The 21,672-nt window shown below is 36.0% G+C and overlaps 1 protein-coding gene across 4 annotated transcripts in view; it reads left to right on the plus strand.

The window, feature by feature from the left end:
- Positions 1-1,574: 1,574 nt before the first annotated feature.
- The window catches only part of LOC128986267 (insulin receptor-like), a 66,459-nt gene continuing 46,361 nt past the window's right edge, over positions 1,575-21,672 (plus strand). Inside the window, exons 1-2 of one of the 4 annotated variants that reach the window (XM_054406535.1) lie at positions 1,575-1,781; positions 19,936-20,437. In XM_054406535.1, coding sequence (XP_054262510.1) covers positions 20,032-20,437 — 406 coding nt within the window. In that variant the 5' untranslated portion in view covers positions 1,575-1,781; positions 19,936-20,031. Of the gene's footprint in view, positions 1,782-4,684; positions 4,880-19,920; positions 20,438-21,672 lie in introns of those variants that run through there. The other 3 variants (XM_054406536.1, XM_054406534.1, XM_054406537.1) reach the window with 3 other exon arrangements.

A 21,672-nucleotide genomic window follows, 5' to 3' on the forward strand; every position in this document is an offset into this window, starting at 1 on the left:
ACAAGTTCTTTGCTGTGTACTACCATCAAAGGACAACCTTCAACATTGTTTACATGTAGTTCTGTGTGGACAGGAGAACAAGATATTAGTGCTAAACGAACTAGTTGTCATCCGTGTTATCCTAATGATGAATAAAGTAATGGTGAAGATTGTTGTTGTTATTGATTTAATCTCATACATGTTGAAGAATGTGCTTAAATAATTTTATTAAAAAAATATACATTTATCAAAACAACCATTTGTTGCGATTCTTGTACACTAGCAGCATTGACTGTAGTCAAAGCTAGCAGCAAACATATAATCAGTGAACGAATGTTATACATTATAAATAGCGCTTGGGTCTAAATATTTGTGAGAAATGTGAGCCTCCGTGATAAAAACTTGATGAAGCTACCATAAATAACCTTCGTCTGCGAATCTTCTTCGACGAGGGTTTTGAAATAAACAATCGTCAGAAGATAAAAAGTCCGAATCGTATCTGAGCCTGATTCTTCAAAGACAAATTGAAATTATAATGCAACAAGTTCAAACTAATAGGCTAAAAAACAAAGCAGAATCCCTTAATATAGAAAATCTCAACATTTAAGTAAGTAATTTACAAAGTGTGTGGTTCTTGTCAGTACAAAGCATAGAGTATCAGAGATGAAACAAATTCCATTTGACATGTTGTCTGAAACAACAAACCGACATGACTTTGATTGATTAAAAAAACAACAGAGCAGATTGATTTCTCTGCTAGACTGGTTCCTAGTGTTGTGTTTTAAAGGTAGTTTGGTCTTTGTCAAAATAAATGTTAGTGTAAATTTTATGTACATGCTTCTCATCACAATGACTCTCAACATATATTCAATTAAATAATTAGTATATGTGTAAACAGTCAATCCACAATCCATCTTATAAAAAGGGTAAATTGTGTATCAACGTAGTGTCCATTTTTACTACTGTCTGTTTCAGAATAGGTAACACAGTTCAATCTAGTTTAACCTAGACGTGACCACACTGCGGTAGTAATGGTCCCAGACACACGTTAAGTACTCGAGGCTGACAATAATTAGCAAGCACCCACACCTGTATAAACCTACTTACATCCGCCAACACCACCATGACCTAGAACTATAATATTGTGGACAGTGGACAGGACAGGCTATGATTAACCAAGTCTCGGGTCCGTTGTCCTTATTTGTCCTATTGTTTACCAGTATGTCAAGTGGTTCATTACTGCCACTCGAGCTCGACTAAATTCAAGGGGACTAGGTAGTACAAAGGTAGTACAATAGCTAGTAATATTTACTATTCAGGACACGAAAACAACCCCTGGTTCGCCATAGCCTGTCTACACTATAGTGTATGGGGAGGGTATTTTAGTAGTGCTTGTTGTACATCCGCCGCTACAACCCTGACCTGACCTGCACGCTAGCAATTTGCGCCAGACCGTGACGTCATTGTAGTAACCGCATGGTGCAACGTGTAGTTGCATGTCTGGCCGCGGTAGGTACACAGCGCTAGTGTGTGTCTGGTACTGCTGGGCGCTGCTCTGGGTCAGGCTCTGGGTGGTGTTGGTGTTGGTGTTCTACCGTTCCGTTTGTTGCCGCCGCGCGCCGCTGACGGTGGTCTATCCGGTCTATCCTTCCTTGACGCGAAGTGCGCTCACGAGGTGCGATAACCCATTTCCGGTTCTGTCTAGACGTGCATGTTACGTGACTTCCGTTACTTGCAAACTGTTTCCGGGACAATAGTTTTAATTGTTGGTGCAATCCAGTGGTGTGTAATTTCATAATTAGGTAAACAATCACTACCGGTAATGATCTCTTACTTATAGAACTTATAGATTGCGTAATTTATTAAATAGATAAAAAATGTGTTTATTTTTTCCTTTGTACTATTTTTAATGTTTATAGTAACCACAAAGGATCTGTTATATTAATTATATATATATATCCTATTGTTGTTAAATTTTATAAATAACAATTAGTTGTAGTTAATGACTTTGTCAGTATGTATTTTTTATAAAATACAGTAGAATGATTATGCTGTTCATTTCTAAAAGTTTATTTAGGCCCAAAGTTTTTTATTTCAATTGCATTTGATGGGAGTACAGGTACGCTGAACTTCAGTAGGAACTGTTAAATTTTGTTGAAAGTTAAATTATTAGTTTGGCACCAAAATTACTCCAATTTTTTGTAGAATTAGGCCCAATTTGATTCTAATAAAGTACTGGACTGCTTGGACTCCAGAAAAAAATCATCAGACTGACAACTTATTAAGATTTTCAGGTATAAAATGTATCTATAATTATTATAATTCCACTTTATTGCTGCGTACGTAAACTCCCGATCGCCCATAAGGTTTATGGCTGGCTTAGTACAGTACATGCACTTTATTCCACACTAAAACTTTAACTAACTAAAATTACACGTTACACAGTTAATTCAATCAAATATTATTTAGTTAATTTTATGGAAACTATTGTTCCTATAAGAAAAAGAAAATCATAAGATTTAAATAAAATTTTGATTAATACTGTAGTGTAGTGCCAAGATGTTAAGATGACCAATAAGTTATGATTATACGGTTTTGACTGAAGCTGTGAATAAATTTAAAGTAGCCTACTACAGTCTAACCTTGATATAACGAACCTCGATACAACGAATTCCTTGATATAACGAATTTTTTTAAATCCCCTAGAACTCTCCATAAGACACAATGTATATGTAACGAATTTTTCGTGATTTCGGCTAAAATAAGACACCTCAATATAGCGAATTTATCATTATCAGAACCTCTACATTGCGAATTTAACCTCTGCATAACGAATTGTCTACGTCTTTCCCTCGATATAACAAATCCCCCACCCCATTATTGTTTTTGAAAAATCTGTTTCTTTATCAAATGAAATGGAAAGGTGACGTCATCGCTTGCGCTAACATTCGTCTGCTCCGTTTTACACATCTCCGTCTGCTGTCGCTGCGCGCGCTATGTTGCAACTGAGAACGAGAACTGATTTCATTCACTGAGGACTGATGAAGACGTGTAATGTTTTTAGTAAGCTGTGATTAGGCGATAAGTAACTATGGTGAATTGTACAATTTTTGGATAAAGAGAAACCTAAGAAAGAATATAAAAACAAAACCAAAGAGAAAGAATAGCAACATCCTTATTCATTCCTTTTTCGAGTGTTCTTATTATCTTTAAATTGGCTATGATTATACACTTTTATAATGACTTAATTTATTGTTTTCAATACGATTTGTTTCAACTAGCAACACCAATGCTACAGTTAATGATTATTATTGACATTCCTCTGTTGTGATAAATCAGTTAAGTAGCCTACCGGCCTATCACGAGCAGTAGCATACAAAACTTTCTACTACTGTTTTGTTTTGTTCTTTACAAGGTTTTTGACTACGCAATACAGTGTTTGGCTAGGTTTTAGGAGGGTTAGAACAAGCTTTGATTTTAAACTTACAGTTTTTAACCTGTATCAAGGTCAATGCCATTTTCATGATTGCGCAATATTCAAGATCCCTCCCCTTTTTTATGCCGGATAATTTAGGTTCTACTGTACAATGTAAACACTGTACTGTAAAGTATTGTAGCCTATGCTACTTTAATTGTGTTTTAATGATGTCTAATCCCGACCTATATTGACCGACGCTGGTTCTGAACCTTGACTTAGCGAAATTCCTGCAAACATAACCTCTATATAACGAACCCCGTTTTAACGAAATCCTTGATATAACGAATATTCAGTTCGGTCCCTTCAGATTCGTTATACTGAGGTTGGACTGTATAATTTAATATAACTTACAGTACAATATTACAATCGTATTTAATAAAGCATTTATTTATTGAAAAGTAATTATTTGGTGGATGTTTAGAAGAATATTAATAATAACCATTTGTAACGTTTTTGCCGAACCCAAACTGCTATTCTATTGTAAAGCGTTTCATTTCAAATGAAAGTTGGAAGCTGCAATTACGATTCGGAACTGTATCATATGAATGTTTTCACTTTGATGCCAATTACAGTTGTGAATTTCTCACTCACTAGTTTAAACTTTTAACCGACAAAAACATCAAACTATACCGCATTGGGTAAATTTTTTAATTGCATTTTTTACCAAAATTTCTAACTCGTGATTTCAATTGCATTTTATATTCCTAAAAACGTTACATGTGACTTTAAGTACAGTATTGTATAAGTAAACTTAAATGTTATCTTAGAAACTCGTTCCTAATGTCGCACCACAGGGGTTCAGAGACAAGTTTCACGAATATCGAAGGGAAGGGTGATTATTAACTGGGGGAGGACCAGATCGAAAATTGGGGAGGGCTCAGAAGGGCGAGAGAAGAAGCACTCCCTACCCAAACTACAATCCGCGTGTAAAACCAACGCTCCCCGTCTTATCGAGCGGGATTTTGGTTTGGGGGGTCTGTGACGTCATTCCCTCCCCTGTGACGTATCGAATTTTGGCCCCCCAGCCCCGGCCCTGAGCCACGCCACTCGTTGACGGTTTTCATTGTGAAGGAGGCGATCGTAAGCAGTTTTGTTTACATCTGCGCCAACCTTCCCCTTCCAACTTCCAGCGATGTAAACTTTACACAGAGTTCAGTGTGAGCGGAGCCGGCCTACCGTCGTGATCGACGACTCCGGGTTCTCAATTCTCAAATTCCGTATTTTCGAGTTTCGCATAGCGTTTCTGCGGTGTTTTCAGTTTTAGTGGAGTGTTTGTTTTACCATTGGATGTGTGATTTTGTGTTGTGGTGTCTACTGTGTGAAACCAGTGATTAAACTATGTAAATTATCTGTTTTGAACTATTTAACTATATTAGTTTCGAAATAAACAACACGGTGATAGAGCATAGTGATTTGTAGTCGGTAGGTCAATTTCATAGTTTACACACAAAACACAATTTTTTAGGATAACTATTTCCAGTCCCATTTTTTTTATTATACAGAGTACCTACACAGATTTTGTTTGGGTTTACCTACTAGAATGTTTATTTTTCATCCATTAAAACGTAGTTAAACGAAACCATCTTGAGAAACCATCATTGTTGGTAATGATGTGTTGAATGTTCTTTACATACATTTCCCGTCATTATTTAGTAAAACCTCAGAGTAAGACCCTTTTACTCTGAGGTAAAAAGCGTCTTACAAAATTCCAGTATGGATTCTAGATTCCGAACCGTTTGATGTGTGTTAGTTTTACTAACCATTGATAAACACAATACAGAATTCACAATCTGAATAATTTATGATTATATAAGTAATTCGAGACTAACAAAGGAAATTGTCCCAACTATAAAATATTCAACTTATTACTATTTAATATTTATTCATGCATTCCGCAAGTTCTTATATTAATGATTTAATAATTAAGCAATCCCATTGACGAACATTGTAGCATTGATACTCAATTATAATAGTCAACTAAAGTGCTGAGTATGAGTATGTAATGTGGGCTCATTAAGATAAGATTACTGTCCGATAAAAGTTAGTATTCGCTCGAGTCCAGTATTATTTAAATAAATGTAGGTACTATCATAGATAAAAGGACTTTTAATCTATGGTACTATTTCAATCGGAGGCACTAACCACATCTGTCCTAGATTAAGAGGGTAATAAAAAATATGTAGGCCTAGGCTATACAATATTTGGGCACAAGTAAGATAACAGCAACAGTTTACTAGGTTCTACCATTGATTACATATACTCAATATGCAAAGCCTAGTATATAAAGTCAGTGGTTATACTGTGTACTAATTATTTTAGCTCTTGCATACAGTTACTCAACAATATTGTACACTATAATTTCGTCAACTGTTTACTTTCCCTATTTGAACAGCACAACACGATTTTGAGGTTTTCTGTAGTTATTTATTACTGAAATTATACTAAATCAGCAACTACTTTTCATAATGTTTCCTCCCTACTATCACATGCTATACGTTTTCTAACGGTATCTATACGTGGTTTCTTTTGTCGTTGATGTTTGCGCGAGGCACAAAGTTATTAAAATTCCACATTATGTAAGTAGGCCACCGGAAGAAAGGATGGCGACGGTCGCATACCGTTTAGCAGATGTTTTGGACTTCTGGCTGTCAAAAAAACACAAGTTCACCTTGAGGCGGCGATCGATTGTTCGCGCCAAAACCACACACCTGTCAGTCCTGTCACACTGGTCCGTAATTTGGCGGGAATCGAACTTCCAAAAAAACGCAAGGTGTTTGAATTGGCGATAATTACACACACTTGCCTCTCGTTTAAAGAAGGAAGTCTTAATTATTTTTGCGCAATGCGCAAAGTAGACTCTTAAAGTATAACTTTAATTTGAGGTCAGCTTTATCCGTAAAAAAGCACGGTAAATAAAAAAAAGTAGAAATTTCATTTATTGTAAACATTACAAAATGCTTTGGGGCCTAAATGTGTTGTAAATGTAACGCTAGTTAATACACGCAACACGTTCGAATTACAGGAATGTTAACGATGCACTATATATTTACAGTATCTTTTGACGTTCTTCTCCAACCTATAGACCAACATATAGATCTATATGTTCAACCAATTGGTTAATATTGTAGCTTGGGTTCAGTTTTGCTATATTATTAAATTAAAAATTTCACAATGATGTAATACATAGCAATTCTAAAACAAACAAAAAATAAAACCATTAAAATAACAAAATTAATAAATCGAAGAAAAAGAATGCCGATAAAATAAATAATAAATGTTTGCCGAAAAATACTGACCTAAACACAGTAGGTAGTTTTAATAATTATAGCTTACCCTCTCTTGAGCAACATGGCCCTTAAAAACAACCAACAGCAGAACAATATAGGAATTTGTAACATTCAAATTTTTTCTCTGAAAATGTAATACAAACATTCATTTCTACGTTACTGCATCTGTAGGCCTATTAGCATTGAGTATATGCGTGTATACTCAATGGCATTGAGTCTCAATGGTAATACCATTGCATTGACTATAAAATATTTATAATCCAAGGAAACGGTAGGGATTGGAGCCACGTTTATCTACGTAGGCGACGAAGATATAAAATAGGTTTAACAGTTCCTTTGTGGAACGAGGTGCAGTTTATAGTCCCATAAATACCCCCCTTTAGCGCGGCAGGCTTATAAAATATATAGTTTATAAACCATTTTAAACCACAAGTACAGCTGAGGTATTTTTAACATTAGGTATGTGGAAAGTTCCCCATAGAAAGGAATTACGACCGTAAAGGGAAATTCATTGGAAAATGGATAGTTTTGCGCAAGGTTTCTATAATAGTCTTGACGATCATTTTAAGTATTATGGTTTATGTGGGTGTGACATAATACTTTTAGTATACAAAAGTTCATGGGTCATTTGGGATTTATATATGGATATAGATATAGGTCTAACTACTTTAATAGTAGGCTTAGTAAAATTTTTAGTTATAAAAATCATTACCTTGTTTTTAAATAAACACACTAGAGTAGAGTTTGGATGTGATTAATGCAAAATCGAGCAAGAGATAATAACTATTGTTTTGCTGTATAATAGTTTCTTATTGTACATTTTCATCTAGCATTATATAGTCCATTTATGTGGTTCTGCCTCATAAACTAATGAACTAATTAATTTATTCATGTTGCAGTGCTGAACATTTGACTGTAGAATAACATAGTTATTTTTAAAATTAAAATCAGATCGTCAATAGTGTTGTACAGGGTGAATAAAAAGTCAAGACCCCCCCCCCCCCGCCCTCTAATATTTTTCCAAGTAAATATACAGAGATATCCTTTTGGGGGTCTTGCAATCTTAGCAGGAAGTTTCATTTTATGATTTTGAAAATATTGAGTATCGCCCCAAAAGGGGGGATTTGGGGGGCAACTCAAATATTTTAAATGTAAACCCCCTTCAAATGACACCTCATTTTGAAGTGTTTACAAAAACTTAAAGAATGGTGAAAACTAGAGGTCGCTATCTCTTTTCTATCCAAAATGGTAGCCCGTCAAATGTTGTAGAAAATCAATGGTAAAATTGGTTCGTAATGGTAATATTGACTACCATTTTGGATAGAGAAGAGATAGCGAACTCTGGTTTTCGCCATTCTTTAAGTTTTTGTAAACACTTCAAAATGAGGTGTCACTTGATGGGGGTTTACATTTAAAATTTTGAGTGTCCACCCAAAAGGGGGGATTTGGAGGGCAACTAAAAATGTTTCAATGTAAACCCTCATCAAGTGACACCTCATTTTGAAGTGTTTACAAAAACTTAAACAATGGTGAAACCCAGAGTTCGCTATAAGTGAAGTTAGAACAGTTTTAAGTGAGTCGGAGTAAGAGTGAAATTGCCTCTGTGATGTACTACCAAGACTAAGCTAAAACGCTGTTTATTTCAAAGAACTCGAAATAAATCTGCGCTGGACTGAAATCAAAAACCACTAGACCACAGAATGCAACAAGTCCAAACCGCACCGGAGGCAGATTGGCATTGCAATGGCGCATTTATAATTACGACCTTTGCAAGATAAAGTACCGTAATCCGGCCAAAACACATTACTCTATGTGGCTGGCAACGCATTACTCTTTGCTTGGCCTACGCTTTTGCCAAATGCTGCCAACTGTTGAATTATGATCATAAGTACGGTTTGGCGCATCGTGCAGGTCGTTGACCTTAATTGATATCAAGGCCATGCTCTGCCACAGCCGTCTCTTATCTCACATGTTCAGGAAGAGCTTACATTCCAACGTCAACCGACATGTGTGGAAAGGAGGACGTACTCAGTTGTGCAATTTTATTTTGTGGCGTGATCTGCGTCAAGGGGGTAAACGGAGAACCCAGGGCTACAGTAGCCCTGCGGAGAACCGGCCACCTCTGCCCTAATCTGCATATAGAAGTTTGGTTAGGTTATGTTAAGTTAGATTATATAGCCGGGACCCTTACACTTGTCAAAGGGTCTTTTACAGAATGGAATTTGGTTAAAGAGAAATTATTGAGTAGGGAAGCGATTTATGGGACGATAGAGAGTTGAGATTTTAAAGAAAATGTAGAGATTAACGATAAGGACGATGAGCAAAAGGTATCCAAAAAGGGGGGGGGGATCGCCCACGATTTGTGTTGTCATCTAAAAACGTTTTATTCAAAGTTTATTGAAATTGGAACTTGTTGTATGATAATAGTTTAATTTGAAAGTTAGTTGTTCCTAATTTCAAACAAATTGTTTCTAAATAAGTAATATTTTCTGTAAAACCATGTTAAATAATGTGGATGTGCCGTATACGGAGGCCTAGTTTGAAGGCACCACTCTTCAGAAAATTCTAGCACCACGCCATCCCATTAAAACAGACTGGAGCTTCTTATCCATAATATGATTGCAAGTGGGTGAAATACACAGTATCTAACGTATGATAAATACAAGAGATTTGTCTGCCAACCACTCCAAAGTATGTCTGAGTACAGAATTCTTCAGAAAATATTACTTAACATAATAACTCCGTGCTACAATCAAGTTTAACTCAAGCTATATGCGGGAGTGCCTCGGAATATATGAGTAGTTTTGAGTTCGGAACAGGCGGTGCATAATCCTTCTTTCATTTTACCTTAGAGTAATATTACTCTGAGATCATACGGAGGTTTCTGAACCAAAGAAGCCTATTTGCAAGTCTAAGTGAATTTACACAGCTCCCTTGTTCTATGCTAATCAGTTTGATTGAGGCAGAAAATTAAACGTCACTTAACATTAGGTATTGATTATTTGAAAGTTGTAGAATTTTGAATTTGCCTCATAAAACTTTCAAACCTGCTAAATAGGACCGCTGAAAATAAAATGGGATAATCTTTTAACCAATGTGTCAATGTCATCACAATCAATCACAATGTCATGACAATTAACCTACATTTTAAAATTAACTAAATAAATTCTACAAACCACTTTGTCGACATGCCACTTAATCGACATGTCATTTGACCGACATTTTAAACCAAATAAATGAGATAAGTTTTGCCTAGCTTACCTACATATTCGTACACCTTGGGTTTAAATATATTGAACATGAATAGGTTCATTCAATATCTTGACTAACGAGATTGTGTAACACAAACAATTCCCACAGTAATGAGTTTGCCGAAGGCTGCTAAACCCACGAGAGGGACAATTCAATTGTATAATTATGTCAAGGTTAGCAAATGCAGTATTCACAATCGTCCCTTAGATCAACATTTTAAATTGCATTTCGTATTTACTATCTGAGGTAGCATTTACGTTGTTTATTTTGTGGAAAATAGGTTTTGTTAGTCTTCCAATGATTAAGTCGTGAACATCTCATTTCCAATATTCTTGGATAGTTTATCCTGAAAATAAACGTTTAATTGATCCACCGGATGCGTTGCTGTCAATTACTAATTCCTGTCAAATACCTTTTAACCCATCCAGACCGAAATGGCCATTTGGAGTAAACTGCTGCTTGTTTTATCCATCGATCTCATTGGTTTATCTGACTTTAAATATATCAAAGCATCACAAAATAATAATACAAATTTATTTGTTCAGCCAAAGTTAGATTTTAGCGAATTTCCTTTTAGGGTAGTATGTTTTACCATAGGTGGCACAGTAAGACCTAGACCCAGGACCGATTTACTTTTGTATTTGTAATAAGTTCCACGCGGATAATTTAGAGCTAAATTAATGCATTTTGTATATCTTATTATAACACTGCTAGAAACAGGAATAAATTGCTATTTCAATCCCAAATGATTCTGGCTCCGTTTTTTTTTTCAATTAGTTCTGTTGGACAAACACATGAGATGGGTTGGATACAGACTTACATTGTAAGCTTCGCCCCGGGGGTTTGTCGCCCAGTCTTTGTCTCGCCCACGTAAACATTGACTTGGGCGCCGACATCCAACATTGCCAAAAACAACCACCCTTGTGCTAAAACCCTGCTGTAAGAGTAACTAACAGTTAGTAAATTAGTCAAATACGTACCTTCGTCAAAAAATGACGAAATAGGCTAACTAAATTCAGTGCAACAAACTTCGATTTCCGCAACCAACAAAACTCTCTCAATAGGAAATGTTGAAGTTGTTAACTGTGCTACGCAAATTTACACACAGTTTTGCAAACTTTGTAATTTATTTCAGGGACATCGATTGAAGGTTCTTTTTTATTGAGGTACTAAATTATTATATAACTTGTTTAGTTAAATATGCATTTTTAAAGTCAACAATAATTCATCGCTGTCAGACATTGCCTTTACACTCGTGAATAATGAAAAAATGTATCAATAAAAAACTCGAGACGAAAATCAATCATTAAAATTTTGATAAGTTTTCAACACTTGATTTATTAACACCCTTAATTTATCAAAATGTATTTAATTTGTCCCCTGAAGTACTATCGTAAAACGTTTACAGGTGAATTTCCCATATATGGAATAAGCTATTTTCTCATTAAAATTTAAAAGGTTTTATCTAAATTAATGGAGTGGAGAATATTCAAGAAGGAAATATTACTGTATTCACATCACTTAAATTGAGATTCAACGTTAAGTCACTTGCAATGAAAATTTATGTAAAACTAAAATGAACCAACGAATTTATGAAAATATAATCTATATCATATTCTTGAACAAGACCTCTAGAAGTTGTGTTCCAATATTTTATCGTCTTTCGCACCAACCTTCAGACTGTCTAAACTAATCCGTTAAAACTAATATTAGAACAGAATATTAAATAGGCATAAATTTAAAATTTAAATAATCTTTGGAAACTATTTTAGAAAGTTCAACAATAAGTAAGTCAGCACTAAATACTGTTAAAAACCCGTTATATTAAACAAACTTCAAGATAACTTCATGATAACAAACTTAACGATGTCAGCTTGGTTCTCAGAAAACAGTTTTAATATTTTAACTAGAATTAAATTACAAGGTTGTCGCATAAAGTAACATCACTTCGGGCTTTGTGTGGTCGTTATAAAAAGTTAATTCAACGTTGTTAGTCAGACCGTATTCTTTAATAAACTTTATAATAGCCTTTTATTTTCCATGAATACCAAAACTGATGAAAATTTTGTTATTTTTATGATGTAATAAGCCATAATCACAATTATTTCAGTTATTTTTTGTTAGACAACTAAATAACAATGTTAATTATAAATTACAGTATTTTATTGTGCACTGCATTTTCGGTTAGTTTTACAGATAGTGAATATTGTTACATCGTAGTTTGTCTTGTCACTCAACCAATTTCTTATGGTTTCAACGATTTCTTGGTGTAGTTAGGGATTTAAAATATCTGACCTCATAACTGATAGGTTTTTAGCAAATGATTTACAATGATCAGATTGCAATACATTCTATACTGACGTACTTGCTATTTATCAATGGTTTATAATAAAAGTTATTTAAACGTTTTCGTGTTTTTCGTTTGTCTTAAAACTATGTACATGTTCTCACATAGGCTAACCAGTGGCGGGACCTGGGCGGGACTGCATCGATAAGACATCGTACAAGGCTGGTCTTGGATTAGCAAGTCTGGTGGTCTCAGTCACATTTGTTCATTGTCACAAGTTGTTTCATGTTTTCTTGTCCCAAGCTATTTTTGACGAATCTATATTGTTGTATGACGTCGGAGCGTCGAAGCAAGTAATCTATTTCAGGGTGGAGTGAGGTGTTGTAACCTTTATGAAATCTAACATGATTCAGAAACACAACACTATCACTTAGAATTACTAGGTTCACGTCCTTTTTAGCATATTTACAACTTCGGCATTTTTAACTTAGATGGCACTAGAACTATAAAGGCGGGGACACACTTGTCATACACCCTTCCGATCCGACTCCGATCATACTGTGGTACGACTGTCGGAGAGGGGTATAAACTTTGAACGCGGTTGTTTACACCTCTCCGACACGCGTCACGTCATACTCCGATCCTACTCCGATTTTGACTCCGATCACGCACCGACACTGCAGTCTATTCGTTTGTCGGATGCAGGATGGGTTGTTTCTTAAAAATCACCTTTATTCTTAAGATTTAAGAATAATGGTTTAAGATAAATATATGCCGATGCTTGATGTGAAATCTGTGCGTGCATACCTTCAATTTGAGACCTCGATCATGAAAATCGGACGGGTAGAAGAGCCAAACGAACTCGAGAGAGAAAACCCAATGTGCTTAATATATAAGATGGGCACTTAAGTAAACCAGCACTTAAGTAAACCACCTAACTTTCTTTCCATATAGAATGAACCCAAATTCTTCGATTTCCACTGCCCTTCAGAGATGTCTGACTTTCTTCCTCTTCATCTAGACAAACCGCCATCATGGCTGAATCCCGAAGTCCAAAGTTTTTGAACATGTTTACCACCTTCTGCTGCACGTAGTTTACAAATCAGACTGGCAAGTGTTGATCGACCGGTGGAGGAAATCAAGGCGGGGACACACTTGTCATACACTCTTCCGATCCTACTACGATCCGATTTGCGGGATTCCAGAAGGATCGGTGCGGGATCGGAGGGGGTGAACACACATGTCATACACGCTTCCGACCCATGCCTGATTTCCTCCACCGGGTCGATCAACACTCGCCAGTCTGATTGTAAACTACGTGCAGAAGGAGATAAACATGTTCAAACACTTTGGACTTCGGGATTTAGCCATGATGGCGGTTTGTCTAGATGAAGAGGAAGAAAGTCAGAGATCTCTGGAGGGCAGTGGAAAACGGAGAATTTGGGTCCATTCTGTATGGAAGGATAGGTGGTTTACTTAAGTGCCCATCTACTAAACACTTTGGGTTTTCTCTCTCTAGTTCGTTTGGCTCTTCTACCCGTCCGATTTTCATGATTGAGGTCTCGAATTGAAGGTATGCACGCACAGATTTCACATCAAGCATCGGCATATATTTATCATAAACCATTTTAAGAATTAAGGTGATTTTTAAGAAACAACCCGTCCTGCATCCGACAAACGAATAGACTGCAGTGTCGGTGCGTGATCGGAGTCAAAATCGGAGTAGGATCGGAGTATGACGTGACGCGTGTCGGATAGGTGTAAACAACCACGTTTAAAGTTATGTACCATTCCCCTCTCCGACAGTCGTACCGCAGTATGATCGGAGTCGGATCGGAAGGGTGTATGACAAGTGTGTCCCCGCCTTTAACGGTAACTGCCACTGCGTTCACCCCAACGATCACATAAGACCAAAATGTGCTAAAAATTCAACTTTTTAGCTACAAAATCCACCGTTTTTTAACTTACCTGACCAAAAAATAAAGAAAGTAGCAGCCGACGAACTTTTTCATGTCATCTTTCAAAACTCTTTTAAAAGTTTCGACTTTATATGAATATTTAAAATAGAAAATACTAACTTTTAAGCTTTTAATTAAAACCAACAGTGTCATAGACTTATTGACTTCACTCATACGAAGTTTCAACCAAGTAGGCTAAATATCGAGTTATTTGAAAGCGGAACATTGAGTTTTTGTGCCGTTTTCATCGACATCTAGCGCTTCTAACCTATGGCGGACCTGGCTTCACCTGCTTTAATGTTAGTAGATAGGCGTGCTCCATCTATTATTGGTCTTATGTGATCGTTGGTTCACCCACCAGCAACGCACGTCTTGCAGAATCACGCATACTAATCGACCTAATATATTGACCGAATACTAATTCGCTATCAGATAGCGTATTATACGACCTTGTACTTGTCCTATAATAATCTGCAGCAGACAAAATAAAACCATTGCTAGTACCGGGGTCAACCACCTCTGTGAAAGGATCTTTCATACGTCATTAGCATAAGTCTCTACGCCCACACTTGACTCGTTAGCTTCTTTGCAAGTAACCAGAAGAATAGTTTGTTTTTGCCATTTTATATTAAAATATTAAGTGCCACAAATTAATTTTGCATTCTTACAAATATTTAATTTTATTATTAGCTTTTTCGCAAGTACAGTCTGAACTGTTTGTTTTTGTGTTTTCATCTTATCATATTGTTTACTTCAAGTTAATACTGACTTCTCATTATCATCTTTAACCCTAAGGATTAGCCCACTACAACAATTTCGTTTCAAAATTTAGTTCATTCGAGTGTGTTGTAAATATGCGTTATCCAAAAGAATATAAGTCAATGCGGATTAGCAGTTGAAATCTACCGCTTTATAGCTATTTATAACTGGTAAATTCCTGTTTACATTTATATATTTTTACAGACACATGTAATGTGAATAATAACACCATTAATATGCTTATGGAACATGGGTACATCTAAAAGATAGACACTTTTAGATTTTAGTAAACGTTCAACCTCAACTGTTCAATAATAAAACCATTAGGAAAGTTTTGCCAGTAAACACATCTGAGACAACAGCAGCAACATCGATGACGTAAGGATCTTTGAATTTTTCTAAAAAAAAAAAAAAACAATTTAGCCTAGATTTTTGAAGTAGTTGATGTAGACCTCCCCTACTTGTTGTAGGCTACTTATCTGTGCAGTGCGTAGTGATATAGATTCTAGAGTAGTTCTAGATAGAGTCGAGATAGATTCCCTCCCTAGTAGATTCTAGGGAAGTAACGTTGCGTAACGGTGGCTAAACTTTGATAACAATGCATGCGACAGGCCTTTAATCAGCTGTATGTGAAGCATCCCGAGCCATTACCTTAAAAGCTGCGATGTTCGGTAAATAATTTCATATTAATGGTCCGCTGGATCCCACTCAAAAGCCATTTACGTCCCTTTAAAAGGTAAATGGATTCAAAACAAATTAGTATGCGGCCATTCGTGTTGTTACTGTAGCCTACACGAGAAGGGTTCACCCTGAGGGTCTGTTTTGTTATACAGTAGAACCTCGATAATGAGTCTTTTATGGGGATGATCAAATAAGACTAATCAAGGTTGACATCTTATCGAGGTTTGCAATAACATGGAATTAAGGGTTGTGTGAAATCAATGGTAATCGAAAATGACTCTTTTTATCAATGGCCACTTGTTATGGAGGGTATTTTTACTGAGATTTCACTGTGACGATTTTTACGTAATTCCAACTGTTGAAATGAGGTAGCAAGGTGCAAAAAATGTTTGTTTTATATCCCTTAAATAAAAAATCTGGTTTTAACACATTTAAACAATAAGTTATACGAGTTGCTATCAAAATCAGTCTATATTTTATACATATATTTTTTATAAAACCCCGTATCCAATACTGTTTATCTTATTAGTGCAACTAATTTTTTGTACATTTTACTAAATCCAATTTACGTAATAAAAGGCATAATAAAAAAAACAAAATACACTGTTTACCTCAGCTTGATGGCATTGTTAACAAGTTCTTTTCAAACAAGACAAAGCACTTCTTTTCTGTAATCCAATCGGAGACTGGCATTGGGTAAAAGTATGGCGTGCTTTTACAATGTTCGTGAAATGAAGTTTCTAGTAAAATAAATACAAAATTTTACAAATGTTTTAGCTTTTGTTGGAATGTCTGAATTTTCTTCTATTGGAACCAATTATGGTTGATGTCACTGGTGAAAATCGTTTTACTTTACTCTACTGTTTACAGACTAGTAAAAGATAACAGATTGAAAGAAAAATAATGAAAATCTCACGTACAGGTTTCGCATTCCTAGGGATCGTCCCATGTTTTGGAGATACATTTTTACCTTATTTAAATGTGCTTCATACAAGTCCCTTTTTAAAATCTTCCGACTTAGTTGTGGCAAGTTTTTTAAGACCTAGTTTACAATTTTCTAATCGAAATATCCAATCCAGACAGAAAATTATTCGTATTTATCGCGAACACGTAAAGGTTTCAATCAAGAAGTTATTGAAAACTACTAATTATAACTATTTTCAGTAAATTATCCAATTGTTTACCAAAACAGGTAACTTTCAATCTAGCTCCGTTAGAATTCGTAGTATACATCTCTCTATACATCACTATCATAGACTAAACAACACAAGAGAAGAGAGTATGTTTTATCTATGTCACTATATAACTAGTTTCCCACCAAGTGAATGACATAGGAAAGATGTCATTAAAATCCATGTTTTAGCCCCTGAGCTGTATAATAACTAAAAATAGGCTTTACCTTCGTCACTAAACTAAGATGTCACCCTAAACTTTTTCAAGCAGTGAAGCGCGGTGACACTTGACATAAATAACTAAAATGTCTGTTGACAGAGTTAATAATGACTTCCGGCTCTAGACAGTAACTCAGGACAAACATTGGTCCATTCAAAACAGCAACAGGCTCGATGCCAGCCACCAGCTGAGTGTGGATTTTTGTTGACTGTTGACTAACTAAATCCCGTTGTTAGGAGTCAGTTAAGGGGTTTTTAAGCGAGACGTTGACTTGAGCTTATGATTAACGTGTTTTTCGTTGGCTTGAACGAATTAATAAAAATAATTGTTATTAAGAGAGATATAAGGACCTCGTGATTAATTTACAGTTAATTTAAGCCAAACAAAATACATAACAACCATTAAACAAATTTTAAAACCATAATTTGTCCTTGTCTTAACGATTCCACAATAGTAAAAATTGTGTATTATTTCAACATACTCACATTCATACAACCCCCGCCATTATCTGCTAGATTCTGGTATGGATAAAACATTATCCAGTGTTGCTCAGTCTCTGGTTTACCCAATCCTGGCCACAAGTATCCGGTCGAGATACAGTAGTGGTTTGGTTTGACCTGAGGTTTGAGTCGCAAACCAGTTTATGAGTTCGAATTGAGTGACTAAATTAGTGATTTGATTCATAGGACCGTAGAGACTTCGAATACAGTAGTACAAGTGACTTATCAGCCAATTGTAAAATCTGTGAAGCTCGTATGTAGAACCATAGATGGTAGAACACAGTATTATCTACAAAATTTTATCTCGATAATGTTAGGGTATATTTGGTGATTTGTGCATTAAGCTTAAGGGACATAGTTTTCTGGTAGGACTCTAACAATTATAACACAAACAATTAATAATTGCAAACTACAGGGTGATCCGAAAAAGGTACTCATTATTTCACGGCAATTAATTATTATTTATTAGTTGTACAAAACTTACAAAACTTTTTTATTATCTTGAAACTAAGATTCCACCATTGTTTATTACATATTCCATTACTTTTGCATGCTTTAAACTATTCCTGAACATTCTTGTGGAGTGATGTTCATTAAAGCTGGGTTTTCCTAGACGCGGAGTCGGCCAGCGGAGAGCGGAATTGAAATTAACATGGCATTCCGCTCCGCTGCTAGGAAAACAGTAACATTAAATTACCTAAGACAAGCTGAGTCCGCTCTCCGCGTTCCTCTCTCCGCTGGCCGACTACGCGCCTAGGAAAACCCGGCTTAAAACAGAAGTTAAATTATAAGCAGTCCAGGTTTGATGAGTACCTTTTTTTGAGCCACCCTGTATTACGTCGTTGATTTATGATCTCCAGACTTATAAACTGATTACGTAATACGTTTTTCGAATTTATACATATCCATCTGATAAAATTACAGTTCATAACCTAGTGTGCGTCTAGCTAACCAAATAAAGTGTTCATTATATAAAATCCCTACGTATATACTTTCTACCTATACACACGTACGTTTGTTCTTATCTGTGCTATTTAAGTAAATTGTTGCTTTCGTTACATACTATACATAAAAAAGAATGAATACAACCACAGATAAAACCTTCTCTAAGCTCCTTTGAAATACGTTGAAGTAACGAGTTTATTTAAATACGGGTCACATAAACATATAGCTTATCATTCAAAGTCATGTGTATTTTGAAACGAGTTAAATATAAACATAAAATTAAGACTATCGATGTACCTAACTCATTACTATTTAATACATGCGAAGTGTTAATATGATTTTTTAAATGCCACACCAATATAGATGCTTTGGCTTCTCTAAGAGGATTGCTAGTTAAATGGATCATGCCACGAAGCGGACATAACTTGTGTAATAGTGAAGTGGCATTGCTTATATAAGGTTTAGTACTTGCTACAAAGTATACGTGGAAACTATAAAACTGTGGCAGTTGCATAATTTGGCTGCAATATTACAAATTTTCAGGCAATCTCAAAATTTACAGACAGCTTTCTGAATTTGTTCTTTACTATTTTAAAAATACATCAACATACAGCATTAAATTTGATTACAGTACGACTAATGTAATTGGTTACAGTCGTACATAATTGTTTTTTCCTACAGTTACCTAAAAAGCGGACTCCCTTGCACTGATTATAGCACGCAAGTAGCTACGTGATGCATATACTTACTTTGCCGCACTCCAGTATTCCAACCAAACAACACAAAACAGCGTGTTTTTCTAAGTCGCGTAATATGTGTACGCTTGAAAATATGTTGGTAACAGTTAAAGATACTACGACTACAATCAGCTGATGTAGCGTTGCACAGGCTTTTGAATTTTGATACTACGACTTAACCTGTACAGACATGTAAAGTAATGACTGCCCTTTCATGATCACCCTTAAAACAATCATAAAGCCCCTCGTCGTGCACTGTGTTTTATATAGCTATTTTCATACTTATACTTAAAGATAAACCCGAAACTATTAAGCATGCTTCTAGACACATCTTCACCTAACAAATTCTAGTTAAATACAATTGTTGACTTTGGATACAGTACCTTGGTGGTGGTTCATATGTTGTTAAAGTTGTAGAGAACAAAAAGGAACGCTATTAAATTGAGCCCTCGACAGAGTGCGGCTGGTACAAATCCTGTTTTCTGTCTTAGCCAAACCGTGAGTAAAACTTGTTGTGAACTATAAAATGCTTTTTAGCACATCAATTGATTGTAAAAATTAAAGATACAATTCCCATTACAGAACACTCTTTGGGAGCTCTCTTATCGAAATTATTTTGATCAATCTAGCTAAAGCTGTTTTACATGTATCCAAAGTCAATTAAAACCAAACCTTTTCAGCTTACCACTCGTGAAAGACACATTTTGTAACATCTCAGCTACATTTTGAAAGACTTGTAAAATGTCTTTTCAACTTTCAAGAGCCTGCAGGTGAACATGAGTGCCGTGTTGTTCTTGTTGTTGTTGCTCTTTGAACACTCGAGTGCTCGGATCTGCCAGAGCATCAATGTGCGCAACAATGTTGCCAACCTGGGCAAGTTGTCCAACTGCACCGTGGTGGAAGGATACGTGCAGATCGTGCTGATGGAGAAGGCCACCGAGCAGGACTTTGAGAACTGGAGCTTCCCGGAGTTACGGGAGATTACCCAGTACCTCCTGTTCTACAGAGTCAAGGGTCTGAGGAACCTGGGGAAGCTGTTCCCCAACCTGGTGAGGATCGGCGGCTCCAGTCTGTTCATTGACTATGGCCTCGTCATCCACGAGATGTTCAGCCTCCAGGAGGTCGGACTGGCGAGTCTGCGGGAGATATCCAGAGGCTCTGTGATCGTCACGAAGAATCCGAGTGAGTATCAGTTTTGGGTAGTAGATATATTTTATTTAATACTTTGGTATTATACTGACCACACCTAATAATTATAACCTAACCTAACCTTACCTAACCTGATCTAAGGATTGACTGTGTTTTAGGTTAGGTTAGGAATATTTTGTTATTTAAGCTAATTTAAATCTTATTTGGGAGTCGATCTATCGGTGTGGTCGTTATAATACCAAAGTACCTTTTATTTCTTACAGTGCGCTTTGGAAATCTGACTCGGTTAAGCAATATAGCAGTCGTACAGGTTTAGGTTTTGAATTTTCTGTTCGGGCTTTATGTATTGGTTATAATGATGTTACATGTATTTTTGGCACTGTTTAATCACGGTATAGGCTGGTTAAATGTTTGGAGGACTGTTTCGGATTTGGTTAGTCCAAAACATTCATCAGTACACCTGCAACATAAAAGGTTTGCACAATTTATTTGATCGCCCCTAATAGAAAAGGTGATGAAAAGCTGCGTACATTAGAGTTAGAACACGGTCATGGTATAAAAACCTACGAAAACAATTTAATTTCATAGTAGCACCTCTGCGAGAGGCTCATTATACTATGATATATTTTAAAAGCTACAGCTAGTCCATACATGAAATTTCTAGGGTTCAGTATCTTAGTTGAAGGTACAGTATTTGTGTTTACAATCTTCGTGTCCGTGTATTAGTTTGTTCCTGTAGCTACTGAAACAACTGAGCTGAAACACAGACAGAAAACTTCTCCTGTCTGTGGCTAAAAGTGAACACAAAGACGAACGAACAAAGGTGGAAACCACGAAGATGTTGAATTTTAGGCGTATTTATGTCCTTAAAATTGCCCTGTGCCTGTCCCGTGGCCATCCAAATATTCTATGTTTTGATTCTGTAAGTAAAATTGTCTTGAATCAATGACAACTAGTGTACATGTTGCTCGAATTCGAGCAATTGCAAAGTATTACAGGAGTGATTTCAAAACGAATAACAGTCATATTTACAATGAGTTTAAAAGAGTCCACCTAAAGATTACCGGTGTGTAACTCAGACCATGTTTATCTTCGTTATTGAAAAACCTAAAGCATTCCGGCCGGTTTTCTCCTTCTCAAAATGCCTAGCTGTACTAACAGGCAACACAGGTCATTGATAGAGGACCGATTGGGAACGAAAAGTCGTTTTGGGGTAGTGTTAGGGCGCATTTGTAACCTAGTAGTTGAGATTGTCCAGGGTCAGGTGC

This window comes from Macrosteles quadrilineatus, unplaced genomic scaffold (assembly GCF_028750875.1).
Source record: "Macrosteles quadrilineatus isolate MER2022 unplaced genomic scaffold, UCM_ALF_1.0 Scaffold_2__2_contigs__length_208266976, whole genome shotgun sequence".
Classification (NCBI taxonomy): Eukaryota; Metazoa; Arthropoda; class Insecta; order Hemiptera; family Cicadellidae; genus Macrosteles; species Macrosteles quadrilineatus.